The 17,792-nt window shown below is 40.5% G+C and overlaps 1 protein-coding gene and 1 long non-coding RNA gene across 2 annotated transcripts in view; both read left to right on the top strand.

Annotated features, from left to right (window-relative positions):
• Nucleotides 1–17,792, top strand: part of LOC102212800 (protein unc-13 homolog B-like) — an 85,759-nt gene that overhangs the window by 56,853 nt on the left and 11,114 nt on the right. Inside the window, exons 20-23 of the mRNA XM_013910196.1 lie at nt 70–166; nt 2,428–2,571; nt 5,662–5,739; nt 6,027–6,104. Coding sequence (XP_013765650.1) covers nt 70–166; nt 2,428–2,571; nt 5,662–5,739; nt 6,027–6,104 — 397 coding nt within the window. The remainder of the gene's footprint in view (nt 1–69; nt 167–2,427; nt 2,572–5,661; nt 5,740–6,026; nt 6,105–17,792) is intronic.
• On the top strand, nt 7,957–10,359 carry LOC102205607 (uncharacterized). The gene is made up of 4 exons (XR_311672.2): nt 7,957–7,991; nt 8,121–8,135; nt 8,267–8,296; nt 10,347–10,359. It is a non-coding gene; the product is annotated as an uncharacterized LOC102205607 (long non-coding RNA).

The following is a 17,792-nucleotide window of genomic DNA, read 5'->3' as shown; positions in this document are numbered from 1 at the left end:
AGTTTTTCAGGCTGTCAAAGAGAAGATTAAACTTTGTTTAGCTTTGTCTGTTTCCTATTATTCCTTCAGATGGTTTCTCCAGTTTGTCCTTGCCTGGCTCGCTGAGAACGAGGAGGTATCCATGGAGTTTATGCATGGAGCGCTGGAGAGAGACAAGAGAGAAGGGGTGAGTCAGAGACTCGGGAGAAATTATTCTGTTTGCTGAAAGTTGTCACGTCATCGTGAGCAAAACAAAAGTGTCACAGACTCCTTTGAATCAGCAACAAGTTTATCGTCAGAGCTCTCTGTTAGAGTCTGAATGAAGACGTACGCAGGGAAGAGGAGGTAGTGCTCGGTCAAACACAGGATTTTAATCCAGAAGAGCTCATTTCATGTCATGTTTGAAGAAATCTTCGGGGTGGGGGTGGTGGAGTATCAGCAGGCTGGCTGTGATGGGCTGATCTGGCTAAAAAGCCCATTGATTATGTAAACATAAACCAGTGTTTTACCAGCATCATTTTTGACTTTTTGTTAAGTGGATGAATATTTTTTTAAAAACACAAACTGTTTAATAATCTGTGGATGCATAAAAAGCGAGACAAAAACGTCATCTTGCAGCTCTGATCCTGATCTTGCTTTTTTCCACGTCATTGTCGTGATGCTCATGGTCAAAAATCCGATGTGTGTGTGCTCTACTTTTATCAGTCTGGGCTGCAAAACCAACCGTATTCTTTTTGTTGCTGCTGTTTTTGAACAAAGGCTTACGTCAGAGCTTTTAGCCTTACACGGTTTCGTTGTGTCAAGCCTCACTGTCAGCCCCCGGTCCCTTAGAGATCTCCCACACTGTCCTTAGCTGAAAGTCAAAGCGCTGAGGCTTCGGGCACATTCGAGTATCTGGGCTGAGCACTGGCACAGCGTACACGTGGGTTCCAGCCTTTGTTCAGGTGTGCCTCTCGATAAACACATTTGGCACTCCTGTTTATTTGTGAGGAGCTGGTGGGAGGAGACGTTATTGCTAGTGAAGCCATGTGAACTGCTGATGTGCGGACATTATGAACGTCATGGCTTCGCTTTCTAAATAAAGGTATGCGTACGTCTCTGCGTGTAATAAAAAAGAGAGATTTTTAGTTATGCATTCCTTGTTTTTCTTGTCAGTTTCAACAACGTCTTATCCGAGCATCAAAAACTGTCCTCTTTGAAGAAAATGTATAATTTCACTCTATAAAGTTTCAGTGAACGTTTCTGTATTTCCTGTAAATTGAATCAGAATTGAATCATGGGAAACGGGAACGATTTGCTGGCTTCTCGCTTAGTGAAAATGAAATGTTATGTTTGTGATCTCGTCCATTATGAGCGCTATTACTTTACAAGGTTTGCCTAAATGTGATAAATTTATGTTTTCTTGCCATTTGGACACTGCTGAGGTCACAGTGCTTACATGGGGCAGAGGAGGGGATGTGAGATGCAAAGTGGAAGGTGACGCACATCCTAAAAATAAAAAAGCACAAATATAAATGACTCCAGAAGTTTCAGACATCCTGATAAAGGATCGCATGAAAGCTGCTAAAATGTGAGCATTTCTGTTGCAGGTTGTGCCTGTGATTTAAAATATATATTGTCAGGCTGTTGTTAAAATAAACCTACAAAACAGCACAAGCACATCTAATATCACATAACAGATACAACCTGATTGTGCTTGATGCGCCCAGCAGCTGAGAGCACAGAGGAAGAGTTGTTGATCATGTTGTTGTCATGGCACCAGAGTGCAACCGCAGTAGAAAAACGATGCAGTAAAAAGGAAAGCTTTCTGCAGTAATGACAGAATAAAAGACCGCTTCAGACTCGTGACCTTTTGTTCAATTTCTCCCTTTGGTTCCTTCTGCTTTTGGACAACTTTTCGTAGATTAGAAGAATGATGAGCAAGTGTTTGTCTGCCTCCTGTTGGTCCCCAAGCTGCACTCTGCCGTCCTATTTGTTGGTTTATTGTGCTAAGACAGCTATTGTGTGTCCTAAAGGAGGTTTGGCCCTTTTTGTGGCCTGAGCAGGTGGTTATTTTCAGTCATGCTCACACGGCTTGGCCTGCATGTGCATTTTCAAACATCGAAAGAGGACAACTTTAGCAAAGATTAAACGTTTAGATACGTTTTTCTCATTTTATCTTGACTCATAAAAATCATTAAGAAAGTGGTAAAAATGGAGCATAGAGGTTACATAGTTGCAGGTGGATGTGATGTTGGAGCTGAACCTTTTGTGGAGTATATAAGATGCAAAAGAGCAATACATCGAAAAGGGATGTAGGTTTAATATTAGTATTTGAAGAATACGGTACATCAAATGAAAGAAGGGGAGGACGTACGAGTCAGCAAGGAGGAACACGGCATAGGGAGACTGTTTGTTTGTTTATTTGTGTCAAAGTAAAAAAATGTCCTGTTGTTCCTCTGTCTGCAGTTTCAACAGACATCTGAGCATGCTCTGTTCTCCAGCTCGGTGGTGGACATCTTCACTCAGCTCAATCAGAGCTTTGAGATTATCAAGAAACTGGACTGCCCTGACCCCACGGTGGTGGCACATTATAACAGACGCTTTGCCAAGGTGAGCCCCGTGCCTTTGTAAGGAGCCCATTTTGTAACTTTGGTCTCTGCAACACTGAAAAACATCTCAGATCTGACAGCATCTTAGTTTTTTATTCATTTCTCTGTTTTCTGCTGGCTAAACGCGAACATATGCAGAGGCCATGTCTCACATTAGGAGCATATTAAAACATCCTTTTGCTTTCCAAGAACTACTGTTGATAGGTCAGGTTACTCTTTAAGAGAGCGCTTTACAAAAATACTCACTGGCTCTTACCTCTAGTGCAGGCGTATCACGCATGCAGCCAGTGAGGCCAGAATCATCCCCCCGATGGTTCTAATGAGGCCCAGTTTGAAAATGTGAAATCTGCAAAAGAAGAAAAGCAGAAAAGCTGAATTTTTGTCAGTTTATAAAACATCGAGCATGGCCTGTCATAACTGGATAATAAACTACTGACAGAAATGAAGTTTAAACAAGAGTAAACGTAATTTACTCTAAATTAACAGAATATTTCTGTTTAATTAAATCCAGATAATGAGCTAAAAGTGTTTTTTCTATAATTTTCCTCAGTAATTTCTCAAAGGGGAAGCCCTTCTAATAGGTTTCTGTACATTTCTGGAGTATTGCAGCAGCAGAGTCGGTTCACTTCAGGCACGCTTGCACTTGGGGAAATACGTAGAGATGATGACCACTAGCTCAGAGTGAAACCAGAATATTTGCTGCACTATTTGCACTTTAGTGTAATCTGATATAGCACAGACTTAGGAAGCTCACAGGTTCAACAGCGACTGTTCTCTCATGCTCAGAGATGCAGTGTGAAAAAACTTCATATTTGCTATATCCTTTTAAATATTTGAATTTCCCTGCACCTCACTGCTCATAACACACATTTTCTGTTTTGGATATTTGGACAAGTTAAAGTGGGATAGTGGGTCGCGTGGATTGATCAGTTAATCGAGAAGATCATCTGACTATTCAAAAGCATCAGCCTTTTTAGAAGACTGTTTCCTCCTTGTATAATCTAGTAAAATTGAATTGTTTCTGAGTGATTTCAAGACAGAAATATTAGCTGCTTTAGCTCCAGCCGTCCCCGATACATCATACAAAGGCAAGAGGTTGTATAAATGTAGACATGAGGAGGAAAATTGTATGCAGAAGGCTTTGAGATCAGAATTTTCTTGCACTTCATGTCTATATCTTTACTAGCATGTGACTCTGGTATGCAGTTGTTTGTTTGGACTAAGTTTTTCATGACTGTATCCATCAGTGGTGCAGAGGTGAGATTCTTTACCTGAAAGTTCCTGCTCGGTGCAGCTTTAGACCATGACTCCTACTGAGGTCTTTACTTGATCTTCTTTGTTCAGTCTCTTGAATCATTTCTAACTCACTAACGAGTTTCAGGTATTTCTCTGTAAAACATACAAACAGGGCATAAAGTGTAGGGTTATGTTTTTTCTTGAAATGTAATTTAAGGCAGGTCCTTTTAAGCAGAGCCGTTCAATCTAACAAACCTCTGCAGAGAAACTGTGTGTGCGCGCGTCTGGTGTTATGGCTCGATCGATGCGGGACTCATTAAATAAAGAAAGGCTAATGTAAGCCATCACTCTGAGCTGTCCATCTCTCTGTCCCCGACTCTTGACTCGCATTTCATTTTTTGCCACTCCGCTCATGTTAATCTCCTCCTGAGTCTTTTCATCTCTACCCATCCCATCAATCCTGGGGCTCTTGTCTTTTGTGTTCCTACTTTTCCGTCTATGTTTGCCTTTATTTCTTCTTCATCTCTTTGTCACCCTCCAGTTTCACATTGTTCTGCTTTCCTATGCAAGAAACAATAATTAGTTTGTTTTTAAAAGTGTGAGGAAAGAGAGATGGCTGCAGAACTTGAGTGATATAAAGCCGCACTAAGCAGTGCAGGCAGCTATCAAGCTGCATGTTTAATGCTATAGTTTGTAATCTTGCTGAGTCAGCAGAAAGTAAGGAAATCTCTCACAGTGAGCCCACGGTGCTGTGAGGCACAACTTACCACTGTGATGATGACAAATTAACTCTGTGATTTATTTAAAAGTGCCCTGTTGAGTTTTTATTGCAAGCAAACATGTCATTCTTTGTTTCCCATCAAAAAGCAACCAGTTTGCTGGCTGGACATTATAAATGTTTTCTTCACTTCTTCTAGAAATATTTTTTCAGCTTTTATTCATGCAGGGCGTCTTCATCGAGCACATTACAGAGTCCAGCTGTGTGCTGAAGAGTATAAAGCTCATGCAAATCTCATGTCTTTCCTTTGATTATTATGTGTTTTCTCATATAAAGGATGCGATAACAAAACAAGAAACATGCAGTGAGGCCAGTGATTGACAACTGCACACATTTTAAAAGTGCTTAAACAGAGGAAGAGTGCTTCTTTACGTCTCTGATTAATGAGCAGCGATTTTCTGCAAGATCTTCCAACAGCTGACGGCACTGTCTGCATCACACAATGTCACATGAACTCTGACACATTGTTTCATTTATATTTGCAAATTATATAATAAGATATTAATATTTGGTGTTCCTGTATCAATACAATATTGGCCTGCAAAATATCACAATGCAGTGCAGTGTGAGTGACTTTCCGGTGCTTGGGCAGAGCCTACTGGTGGCAGCTATTCTCAGGTGGGCTCATGAAAGACATCACACAGATGTAGTGTTATTATGAAGCGGGCGCCGTGAAGACTGTTTAACGGCTAATCACGCAAAATATGACATTTGGCTTCTCACTAGAAGCTTCTGCATTAGCTCAGATTTCCATGACTTACACATATCTGGTGTGACAACAGTTAAGTGTCATCAATGAGTAAAAGGTAAATGAGTCAAACACGATGAGGCATCTTCTTTATTGTCTTTAACATTAGGTTAGCTCGTGTTGTCCTGAAACTACACGCAGCTCTTTAAGGCAGACAGACTGACATTTTCAGTTAGCACAGTGCGAGTGTCTGATGCTACCTGAGTTCAAACAGCAGTGCTCTCAGCTCGCCAGACTAAAAGGCTAAACATCAGTGTTCAGCGTCACTCTTCACTCCAGAGGATCCCAGGGAAAGCATGTCTTATGTGAGTGTTATCTTGTTTCCACAGACGATCACCAAAGTGCTCCTGCAGTACTCTGCTCTGCTGGCCAAGAGCTTTCCCTCCTACTGTGAGAAGGAGAAGATAGTGAGTACTGCTGCGTCACCACTCTGCTACCACAACACCTCCCTCAGGGCTCATCTCTGATTTGGAGGGAGACACTTTGAAAGCTAGTAAACTCTCTTCGGAGTGGATTAATATTTCAGTGGTTGCTACTTACTCATCTAACTTCAGTCTTTAATCTTCCTGTCATCACCCTTTTATCTTGCTAATCTACTTTCATTTTATATTCTTGACTTTTCCTCTTTTTTAAAATTCATCATTTATGTTTGGTCTGCTTACAAACGCTGCCTCCCTGATTTATCTTCCTCCAGCCGTGCGTGCTGATGAACAACATCCAGCAGATGAGAGTCCTTTTGGAGAAGATGTTTGAGTCCATGGGAGCAAAACAGGTGAGCATTAACAGGTGTATGCACACGCACCAAACCCTAAAGTTTGTAAACCATCTGCCAGGCAGACACTGATTTCAGTCACTTAAAAGGTCAAAATGCTGATTTAAAGACTTTTCCATGAAGTACATGACTGAAAAATGCCAGAAAAAACACTTTTTTCTGTTCAGAAGTGTGAATGAGAAAAATGGTAAATGGATTTGGTTCTTCTATAGCGCTTTTCTGCTCTAGCTGAGCACTCAAAGCGCTTTATACAACATGCCTCATCCAAACAAACACTTTTTTCTATGCTTAAGTGTTTTCTCTCTAACATTCGCACCCTGATGGATGCATCACAGAGCAGCTTTGGGTTAGTATCTCGCCCGAGGATATTTGGCATGCAGAGTGGAGCGGCCAGGGATCACCAATGTTCCAATTAGTAGATGACCTGCTCTATCTCCTGAGCTACAACACCTGTGCAGAACAGAGTGTGTTACAAACGTAGGTTGACCGACAAAGGGGAACCTTCACTTTACAAACTTAAATTAGGTGCACACTGCAGTCGAATGTTGTCAGCATTCCAGTTCCAGTCATACTCTGCAGTGCGGCTCAAAAAGCACATAGGACGAAGGTTTAAAAATCTATCTGGTGGAGCACTGATGCACTGAAAGCTCTATGAGCCACAAAGGAATCCATTTTGTCTGTTGGTGTGTTGAAGTCCACTGCTGGACCTATTTGGGTCACCTCCCCGTCCTCCAGGTGTGACCTGATTTCTATAATGAACCCATTTGGTATGTATTTGGGTTCATCAGTCACCACGAGGAGAAGCAGCAGAGCCGAACCTTCTGTGGATGCAGGAATCTTTCCTTCTGCTGAGCCTGTGATTGTAGTTTCAAGGTGTAAAAAATACAAAGGTGCAAAAGCTGCAGCAAGTGTGAGCCTGCATGTATATAATCACAGATTTAAGAAAGCGAGAGTTAAGTGTGTGTCTTTTTTCCTGCAGTTAACAGCTGAGGAGGAGATGGTATGTCTCAGTGGGTTTTTGTTTTCGCTTTGCTTCCCTGTGGCTCCACCTCCACCCAAAACGATCTGTTGAGTACAGTAAAACCCACTCCACACCTCTTTCCTGTCATCAAACCTTTTTCCACCTTGCAGTGCGTGTGTGTCTGTTTTTAGATTGATCCCAATTTACTCATAAACAAGAGCTAGAGCTTCCTCTCCTTCTTCCTAGACTCCCAGTTTTCACTCCTCAAAATAAACTCCAGCTGATATAAATGATGTAGATGTGTGTTTTTAAAAAAACAAAACGTTCTCTTCGTGGTGTTTTTTTCTCTCGAAAGCTTGAGAATGAGGAGGAACCCGATGAGTGTGATGAGGAGGTGGGTCGACTTCTTTTTGACTGGTTTGATTTGTTTCTGTTCCCCTGTTGTGTCTGACTGCCGTCGTCGTCGTTGCCTTTTTCTGTGAAAGTCCAAATATTTGCTGTGACAATTATTTTTATTTTTTATTTTTTTGATGGGAACAACACAGTTTAAATCAATGGAGTTTATAGCTGTTGCTCATTTTTAACAGTTGATGGCTCTAGTCAGGCTTTTATATGAACAAATAATATACATAATAAACAAACACTTTAAATACACTTACATATTAAATAAAACGATAAATTAAATGCGAAACGTTAAGCCGGATGAACTATAGACAAGCAAAAAACCTTTTTCAAAAATCCCAAACTGACAGTTATAGTTCATTATCCATGTCCTTACTAAACCATAGCAGAGGATTATTTCCTGGTGAGATCGTTCCTTTGTGGGTTTGTCGTTTTCTTCTTTCATATATTTTATGCACTTTCTTTTTATTTCCTTATGATATTTGGACCAGGCTGCCTCTGACAACGAAGGCGGCGATGACATGGTGGGTAGGCCACAACAGCAGATAAAAAACACTCCTGAACTCTACTTTAGTCTGTTTTTATTATTATAAAATGTTACTTATGTTTTTAAATGACCGCATTTGTGTGGGTTTGATCCTTTTTGCTAACAGTCAGAGGAGACCAAGGTGAGATAAGGATTCTAGGTCACAGCCAATATTTCATATAGCTTCCTCAAATGTCCTTTTCTTTCTCTTCTTTGTCTCATTTGACCTCGTTTTCTTATGTTTCTATTTTAATTTGTCGATGGCAACGTCAGTCTGGCTGCTCAGACTCTGAGGGATCTGAGGTAAGGAGGAGAATATCACACTCTTCCTCAGCGCTGCGATGATATTAAAGTAGAAATCTGTGTGAGATAGAAACGGGAGATTTGACTGCTGTTAACAGAATCATCACATTCAGTTCTGACGAAGTAGACTCAATCGCTGAAACTGCAGTCGGCAGTTTGTTGTCATGCAGAATCAATGTGACGGGAGACAAAAACACAGTTTCAGAACAAGCTCGGGTGTAATATTTGAAAGGTGCGAACGCACAGACTGTATATAAAAGACGGAGTCGTCATCTGAAAAGCCTTTAAATTCCTAAAACTGCCGCTCTGTATATTGACCAGCAGGAGGCGACTCATCTCGATACAATGCAGATGTCACTTGATCTCTGACCCCAGTAAAGCCTTGATGATTTTAGTCTCTGTCAGTATTTCCTATATTACCATGTATACAGTCAAATACACTCACACCCATTTCATTAGGTACACTTTGCTAGTACTGGGTTGGACCCTGTTTGGCCTTCAGACCTGCTTCAGTGTTATCCAGATTCAACAAGGGGCTGAAAGCATTACTCACAGATGTTTGTCCTTAATGATCCATAATTTGGTCTCCGATTCCACCACAGCCCAAAGGTGCACTGATATCTGGTGACTGTGGAAGGCCATTCACAGAGAACTAATTTCACGTTCAAGTAACCAGTTTGAGATGATTTGAGCTTTGTGATGTGGTATGTTTCCCTGCTGGAAGCCACCACGGTGGACATGAACGCCCAAATTATGAGCTCACCATCCAAATGAGACACATCAGACCAACCAACACTATTCTTCTGTTGACCACTGTTGAGGAGTCCGTGTGTCCTGTAGCATCACTTTCCTGTTCTTAGCTGACAGGAGTGGACAGCGTGGTCTGCTGCTGCTGGTTCAACATGTGCCCCTATGCTCTTCTGTATACCTTGGTTGTAATGAGTGGCTGTTTGAGTTAGTGTTCAATTTCAGTCTGCTCAAACCAGTCTGGCTTTTCTCCTCTGACCTCAACAAGGCCTGTGTGCTGTCAACAACCATGCCACAGTCAGCTTTCTTTCAGACTTTGATGCTCAGTTTGAGCTTCAGCAGGTTGTCTTGACCATGCCTACATCCCTAAATGCACTGAGTTACTGCCATGTGATTGGCCGATCCGATACTTACCTTAACAGGTGTACCTAAAAATGCAACCAGTGAGTGCAGACAGTATAGCCAGCTGGTTTTAGGGCTCGCATGAGATTCAGTGTCCTCAGGATCTCAGATCCACTCCTAGTTTATCACTCTGACTACAAAATAAAATATTTTTTAAAAAACAACCAAAATCCTGAAAAGCGATTCTGGCAGCTCCATCTTTTATATACAGTCTTCTGTAGTTTTTAATCTGTCAGAAAATTGTGCTTCTTCCTAAATACTTGTGATAAATCCCTCTGCAGACATGATGCCAAAATATTCATTAAAGCCTTTGATACCACATGCTGGCAAAGCTCTTTACACATTTACAGCCGTGTCCTAATGCAGACTCCTTCCTCTCCCCTCCAGTGAGTACATAATAGACCAGACAGTGGGCTGCCAGATAATTGAATTTGATGGAGTATAAACATGTTGTATTTAGCCGCCACTAAATGGTTTGCTGAAATGACTTTGATAGTCAGCTCAGTGTGTGTTTTGTGTATGTGTCCATGTCTGAGGGAGCTGTTTTCTTTGTGGCACAGGGTAGCGTGTCAGAGGTGAGGGAAGGCTGGATAAAGTCTGTCTCGGCTGATATCTTCAGTGTCCCAACCTCAGTCAGCCTGCAGTGTGTCTGCAGGGCAGCATGCTGCATCATTATATTAAGATTTAGGTCGAGGATGTAAAAACAGCTCAAATCCAATGATGTTTATATTAGTTTTATGACTTTTTGATTCTTGGATCACCCAACCTTAAATTTTTATTAAAGGATTTCCTTCCTTATGAAAAAGGAACATTTTTCTGATAGCTCATACTCGTTATAATGATAAAACCTTCCTTTTCCTTTCCTATTCATCCTCTTCTGACTCCTCCTGCTCACTCTTAGGCTGACAACCGAGAGAAGGAGAAAAAGGTCAGTTTGTGCATAATGACCGTGTGTTTATGTTGGAAATCAGGCCTTTGTGTTTTATAAACTCCTTCACTCATCACTTTTTAGTTTGATTAGAAGTTACAATCAAAAAGTTCCACCTGTTAAAATCAAGTATCATTTGGCTACGATTCCCTGCAAATTTCCTCGTCTGCTGCTCCTGCTAGGTTTGTTTTTTTCATTGTGCCCCTGAGTTTCCTTTTCGACCACTTCCATGCGCATGTTTGTGTGGTGAGTCTCCGACACCGTAGCAAAGCAAAAGACTCTTCAATATGATTTTATTTTGGGGAAGAGAAAGAATATGTAGGGAACAAGATCTGACTAGTATGGCAGGTAGTGAGAGAACTCGACCAACCTTTTCAGTTTGCTGTAAGTGGTCACACGTTTGCATAGTACAGGTGTATTTACACTGACTGTTCTAACTCGGATACCTCAGGAGGTTATAGTAGACAGTTTGACCCCGTGTGACAAACAACATGGTGCACAGCCCCGTGGAAGTCATGTTTCTGGTCGCACGCTTCACCTGCTGCAAAGCCTTCAGGCTCTTATACTGAAAACTTCATTTTGGTCTCTGAGTTGTAGCTGGAGACCCGACTGACTTCTCACAACACAAATTCTGGGTTCATTTTAATTGAAATACATGTGAAATCACAGGCGCACTTGCAAGTGGTCAGAACAGGACTTCTGGGAAGTGATTCAAACTTAGGAGAGCTGAAAGCATTTCATAGAAGTGACACTGAAGGAGCTCTAATCATGGCCAAGTGTAACGTTTTGATAGTTTTATGTTAAAAGGTGGACAACCAAACTCCAAATGAGAGTCAGGGGAAAGTGTTTCAGAGCTTAAAGCCCTACGCAAGAAAATTCACCAACATCAGCCCAGGAAGAATAATCCAGTTTCCAATCCTTTAACTTTAGCTTTCCACCAGTGTCTGTATCCAACTCTTGATTCTAATTCAGGAAAATCAGTTGGATCTTAGTTTGTCTCCTAAAACAGTCTTGTCGCCTTTAGTGTTTTGCACTGATGTTCTTTAAGATATTGCCTGCAGCAGTTTAGATACAGATTTTGTGCAAAAACAATCAAATATTTATTCCAGCAAAATCACAAATGAAACTGGGTGTTAGATTGGCACAGAATTAAGTCATTAACAGATGTATGTCAATCACACCATAGATGCTCCCTCACCTCTGTGCCTGTTTCTCTGCATTAGTCTCTTGGTGACAATGCATTAAGTGCCTCTTTCCACCAGATGTCTATTTTTTTCCATCGAGCAGCACTAAAAAGATGCTGTGGGAAAAGCGCGGGGTGCTACACGACTCCTGCTATTAAAGCCGACAAGATTGAAAATCTGGAGTGGGAAGTGAAAACTTGAGATATTTTAAACCAGTACTAAAAATGAAAATGCAGAGCTCTCATGGGGCAACACGGCGTGCCTTCCCTTTTCAAAACAAGGCGACAGCACACTGAAATGTAAAAAACATTTGTTCAGCAATGATATACCATTAATTGTCATTTTCCCCGAGCTGGCGCTTCAATAGTTTTGTGGAGAGAGAGCAACTTTGTACTGGAAGTAGACGTTTTAGTTTGTGGCTGTGGTGTCTTTAAAGCAGCTGTTTACCCTCTGTGCTCCTGTAGGATGAGTCCTCGGCCTATGATGACAGTGAGGAGGAGCAGGAGAAGGTTTGGCTCCATGTCCAGTGTTTCCATAACTGACCTCTCCTCTCCTGCTGACAGACATCACTGACTCAAATCATTACACATGGTTAACTACTGCTGCAGTCACACTCGGGAAACTGCTGGACAACCAAAATGATTACAACTCGTGTTATAAACTCTTATTACCTCAGAAATTGTTGCTGTAACGATGGGGATCTGGTCTGAAACAGACAGTTTGTGCTCATCAGTGCAGACAGGCTGATTGCAATGTGCTGTCAGTCTGTCTGTGTTTATAAATCAGATGTTTTTAGTCACTGATTTGTTTCCCTAGTTTTTCTATAAGGGGGTTGCCATCCTGTTTTTACTCTTGTGTGACTGAACCATAAGCCTTCCAGTTAGTTTACCATTCCTGTGTGTAAGAGTTAATGTTTATGTCTGAGCGGATATACATATGATCCATGTATGTATACATACAAGTACGTCCTTGTGCACCATTCACTTTTTGTCTTCCCTGGCCTTTTTTGTTTTCTGTTGTTTTAATTTTAAATATATTTTTATTGCTTTTTGTTCTAAAGCTGGACAAAGAGAAGGTGAGCCATAACAAGAACCACACGACAGTTCAGTTTCTTTGTATTTCATTAACATTTGTCTTATTTGTCTTTTCTTTTGTTTTCACACCTCTCTAGTCTGAGTCCAAGAAGGAAAAGGTGTGTTTTCAACTAAACTGTGTTCATGTTTTTTGTTTTTTAAAGCACTTTGTCTTTGTGCTCATTTGTGATTGTGCAGCCTAAATTGTTATTGTATACAAAAAAAATAAGTTACAAAAGGCTTTAAAAAAAACCTGCCAAACAAGATATTTTGAGATATGAAGAGAAAAAACAGAGAACTGAAAGTAAAAACTTGACCTTCATTTAGAAACCTAAACACACACGTTAATGCTGCTTCAGAGCACATTTAGATAATGCTCTTTTGGCCGTGGCATTAAAATGATACAGTGCGTTAAAGGGTGTTACAGGTGCATAAATGCTAAAAACAGGTCATTGTAACCTGTGGCTAGATGGTTGCCAGGCAACCTGATGGCCTCATGATACACTATGCATAATTCAGTTTTTGTGTATATAATTTAAGTGTTACTGTAGTAAAATAAAAATGATGCAATGGTTAGTAAGGTATGATGGGTGCATAAATACTACATTTAGGTCATATTAGCCCACTGCTACACAGTTACTAGGCAACATGTTGACATCATAATATCTGCTATAGATAAGAACCTTCATGGGCCTAAAATGTACCAGCATGCCAAGTCACACACATATATACAAACGTATTTATCCACATTTATAAAGCCATTTTTATTCTTGACTCAGCTAAAGTAGCATTTCATGATTCAGAGCTCAACATAATTCTTATTTAACTTACTGTGACCTGTAGTGATGTTTACTCGGCTCCCTTTATGCCATCTTTCTAGCCACTCTCACTGACATCAGTTGGAAGCCTGGTCATTTGACCAGCACTTATACCTCCGTCGTTATATGAAAACTGTTCCAAACCTAACCAATTAGCTGTGATGCCAAAACTAACCAATGGAAGCATAAAAGTAAAACAAGTGAAAGACTAAAATAAAGTTACTGTTGACATTTAAACCTCAATCGTCTGAAAGAAATCCTGCAGCTTACAGAACCTCCATACCCTGTCCCTGATTAAATGGGTTTAGTTGTTCTTTCAAACTGGAAGCGCTGGTATGAGATCATTTTTTGCCTCCAAAAGAAAAGAAAAGAAAAATGTGTCCACAAACACGAATCAGTAGACAAACCTTTGTGACCATTACATGAACTGCTGTTAGACTGTAATATATGAATGGACTTAGTTTTAGTTGTTCCTCATCAGTAAGAAGTTTCTGGACAGTGCACAGGTCCCAGTACACACCAGTGGGGTCCAATTATGTGCCATGAAGGTCCAAGAGTCTGCAGGCTTCCCTTTCAACTCCTTCCACATTACCACACCTTCGAGCACAGAGGGAGCATGTAATTATTGAAATGATTTCATGTTTATGAGGAGAGACTGCAGACACTTCAGAGCTCTAGACTTTTAAGTGTGTTCAAATCTCAGGGGGCTAGCTATCTGTGTACACGGTGTTAATGATCCTAAAATGATCAAAGGGGTTGAAATTATGATAATGACAGGGTCTATCTGAAGGTAGCTGAAGGTTTTAATCCTGTGTGAGCTCATGCATAATACTGTGGAAACACCTTGTGCCTTTAAAATTTCGGGGCTCGTTTTAACTCTTCAGCTTAGAGGAGTCTGGACATAAAACTGTGAATTGGCAAAAGTCCAGCTGGGAGGGTTTTACCTGTAGGCAGCAATCAGCTTCATAAATATGTGAGTCTGCCTGGAGAAGTGAGAGCCTTACTGAGAAGATGAATCTAATAAAATGTAAAAACAAGTGTTTTTTGCAGGGTTAGTGTGTGAATTTAAGCATTAGCTCACTCACAAATGTGTATCCTTGCAGGCTGAAAAGACAGACAAAGAGAAGCAGGTTGGTTCGTTTGTAATATCACTCATCGCCCTTCATCTCCACTTTGTGCTATGTGAACATTTCAGATTTACATTACTGAAAATACTACAATTGAAGTTCAGATTTAAAAAATAATTCACTTAAAAAAAGAGAGATTAATGGTGTCGACTTTCTTTTCCTAATTTCTTTTCTCATCTTTGCCCAAAGGACGACTCCAAGAGCAAAGAGGTGGGTGTTTAAAACACAGCTTGTGTCTTTGGCTCAACCAGTGCAGTGAGTACAGGGATTTGTAAGACCTGGAAGTCTTCCAGGGCTTTATACTATTCAAAAAGAGTGGCAGTGCTGATGATTCTTTAGCCTGCTTTGTTTACATGGCATGGATGCTGGTTTTCCGGCCCACTTTGTACTTAACATCAGTCAGGATGACACGCCAGGCATGTTTGAGGCTACTGCTCACCCAGTTATTGGACCTAAAATTGAGGATAAATTGGTTAAAGTGCAGCTACCCAGCAGAAGAACAGCAGGAATCGAGCCATTAAACAAACAACAGAGAATCAACATCAAATCAACACGTTTGAACTCTAGCTCTGCCTCCTGGGTCTTTTTAAGCCTAATGAATATTCATTTAGCTAATTCAGAGAGCATTTTGAGTTGTCCTCAATTTAAAAGGACGTGTGTCAATATAAGGAACCACTTTCACAAATTCATATCTGGCTGATGTTTGTTTTTAATGGTTGGAAAGTCGGTCTGAGACAGCTGTAGCCTACATTAGCTGTTTATGCTGTACAAGTCCAGAACTGCAAACGCATCTTACAAAATTAGGTGTGTGTTATACTGACTGTGTGTGTGTGTGTGTGTGTGTGTGTGTGTAACAGCCTATATTTGACAGTGTTTGGCTGGTAGATTTGTGTTTGTGCAGGAAACCAAATGAAAAGAAAAAAGGAGTTTGTCTGGTGTTTTTTGCTTTTTTCCTAATAGACAAAGGAGGAAGTAAACAAGGTTTGTTTATCCAGTCGTCCTCTTTCCCCTGTAGACCTCTGTCCTCTGCTGCCCCTCCAAAATGCCTCGCCTGACTTTAAAATCGTAGCTAATATGCATCCCTGCCTCATAGTTATCCCAACGTGCAACATTTATTCTGCGGGTAGTGACAGCAGAATCGAGCTTGCTGTTGTGAAGGATAGGCAGACACTTCCAGAGCGAATAAATATTTTATGCTTTTTTTTATATATATATTTCAGGGGGGTTTATGTATTTTGAATTCACTGGCCAAAAAAAGCAGCAGTGCTACAGAGTATGTGTGAAATTTTAGGCTTTAAGTGGACATTATGAAGAACAAAATGAACATATCTTAATATACACATGCAAAACATGTATTGCCAATTCAGAGTTACCAATTGACCTAACCTCTCTACCTGGATAGACAAGCAAAACTGTTTGTTCTATTAAAAAAAAAGGCAAGAAACTGTTAAATAATGCTAAGCTGAATGGGGGGGTGCTCACCTGAACTCCTCTAATTTCATAATGGAAGCTCTGATTCATCGTGAGTGTGATGGTGTGCAGAGGGTTCCTCATGTCTGAGGAATTACATAGAACATAGAAATACGAGTACAAACATAGAAGTGCAGTCACACTTCATATAATCATATCTATCTATCTATCTATCTATCTATCTATCTATCTATCATCTATCTATCATCTATCTATCTATCTATCTATCTATAGATCTAGATAGATAGGTATGAAATGTGTCTTCTACATTAGAAATGCATGATGTGCTCAAAGTACAATAAAGAGATGTGACAAAGATTGGTCTATTTAATTGTATTTACTACTTAGATATCTGTAAGTCAAAGCTGTAGCTCAGGAAGTAAGGCAGGTTGTCTGCTTTACTCTAAGCTGTCGTCAGTGCATCCGTGTGTGTGTGTGTGTGTGTGTGTGTGTGTGTGTGTGTGTGTGTGTGTGTGTGTGTGTGTGAGTGATGGTTAGAAAGTGCTTAAATGCCTCGAATATTAAATGTAGTGCCTTGTAATAAAAAAAGCGCTTTGAGTGCTCAGTTAGATTAGAAAGGTGCTATATATTTACCAATCTATTTCATTTGTAGCATCTCCCATTTGACGCGGCTTTATTCTACAGTTTCTGTTTATTAAAACAAATTTACGGAGCGTGCCACAATAACAGAGGATGAAAAACATTTTGTGTGCTCTCTTCTACCTCCTGGGTATCTTGAAATTTTGGGAGCCTTTTTACAAAACTAAGAGCACTGATTGGCCTCCCTGTAACGACACTTTGCATGTGAATTATGGCTTCTTTGTGTATTTGAAGTCGACAAGCATTTATTCTGCTCAAATCTGGCATCCAGCCCATATTCTTCAGATTTTGTCAGGTAACATATAGCAGCTGTTGTTTGTCTAAGTGCATAGTATGTATATGTTTTCTGTGGGGCTTTAAATAAACACTGGGAGGCATAAGGCCTCACTCGCAGTATGCTAATATCGGATATCATTTATTATATGAGTTGCCAAAAAAAGAAGGCACTGAGCAGCGTATCTTAGCAGACAGCAGTGAAACATTGGACTCCTACCTTCAATGTCAGTGTCCTCCTGCGTCCCTTGTAGCATCCCAATAAACCAGAGGCAATAAAGTAAAAGCTTTTATTAAAATCACCCACTCATCCTTACCCAATCCACTTGACATTACAAAAGCCCACCCAAAATAAACCCTATTTTTACCTGCTATGATAATAATAATAATGAGGTAAAAACACAGCCCTGTGTTTGTGTACTTTGTGTTTTAAATCTCCTGCACATTATTGTGTGATTATTCTCTTTTTTGTATTTTTCCTTTTCATTTCTGTCTGTCTGGCAAGACTGAAGCTACCACTGCGACCAAGAAGGTACGGCTGGGTGTGAGAGAAGGATCAGAGAGTCTGACAAACACATAGTGCCTGTAAAGGACACCTCTAATTTGAGGCTGTGACTCTATAGACAGGAGTGTTTCTGTGAGTGTGTGTGTGTGTACCTGTTTAGACATCTTTGTGGGGCCCACCAATTGTGGGGACCAACAGTCACTTGTGAGGACAAAAGTGCCTGTCCTCATGGGTTTGAAGCCATTTTTGAGACTCAAAATGTGGTTTTAGTGTCAGGGATGGGTTATGGTTAGGTTTAGGGTAAAGTTGAGGGTTAGGAATGTATTTTTCATGGTTTAGGTCAAATATGTCAATTAGAGGTCCCCACAA

Source organism: Pundamilia nyererei, unplaced genomic scaffold (genome assembly GCF_000239375.1).
Source record: "Pundamilia nyererei isolate P.nyererei 1_Seehausen unplaced genomic scaffold, PunNye1.0 scaffold00038, whole genome shotgun sequence".
Classification (NCBI taxonomy): Eukaryota; Metazoa; Chordata; class Actinopteri; order Cichliformes; family Cichlidae; genus Pundamilia; species Pundamilia nyererei.
This window is presented reverse-complemented; position numbering and strand designations above follow the sequence as displayed.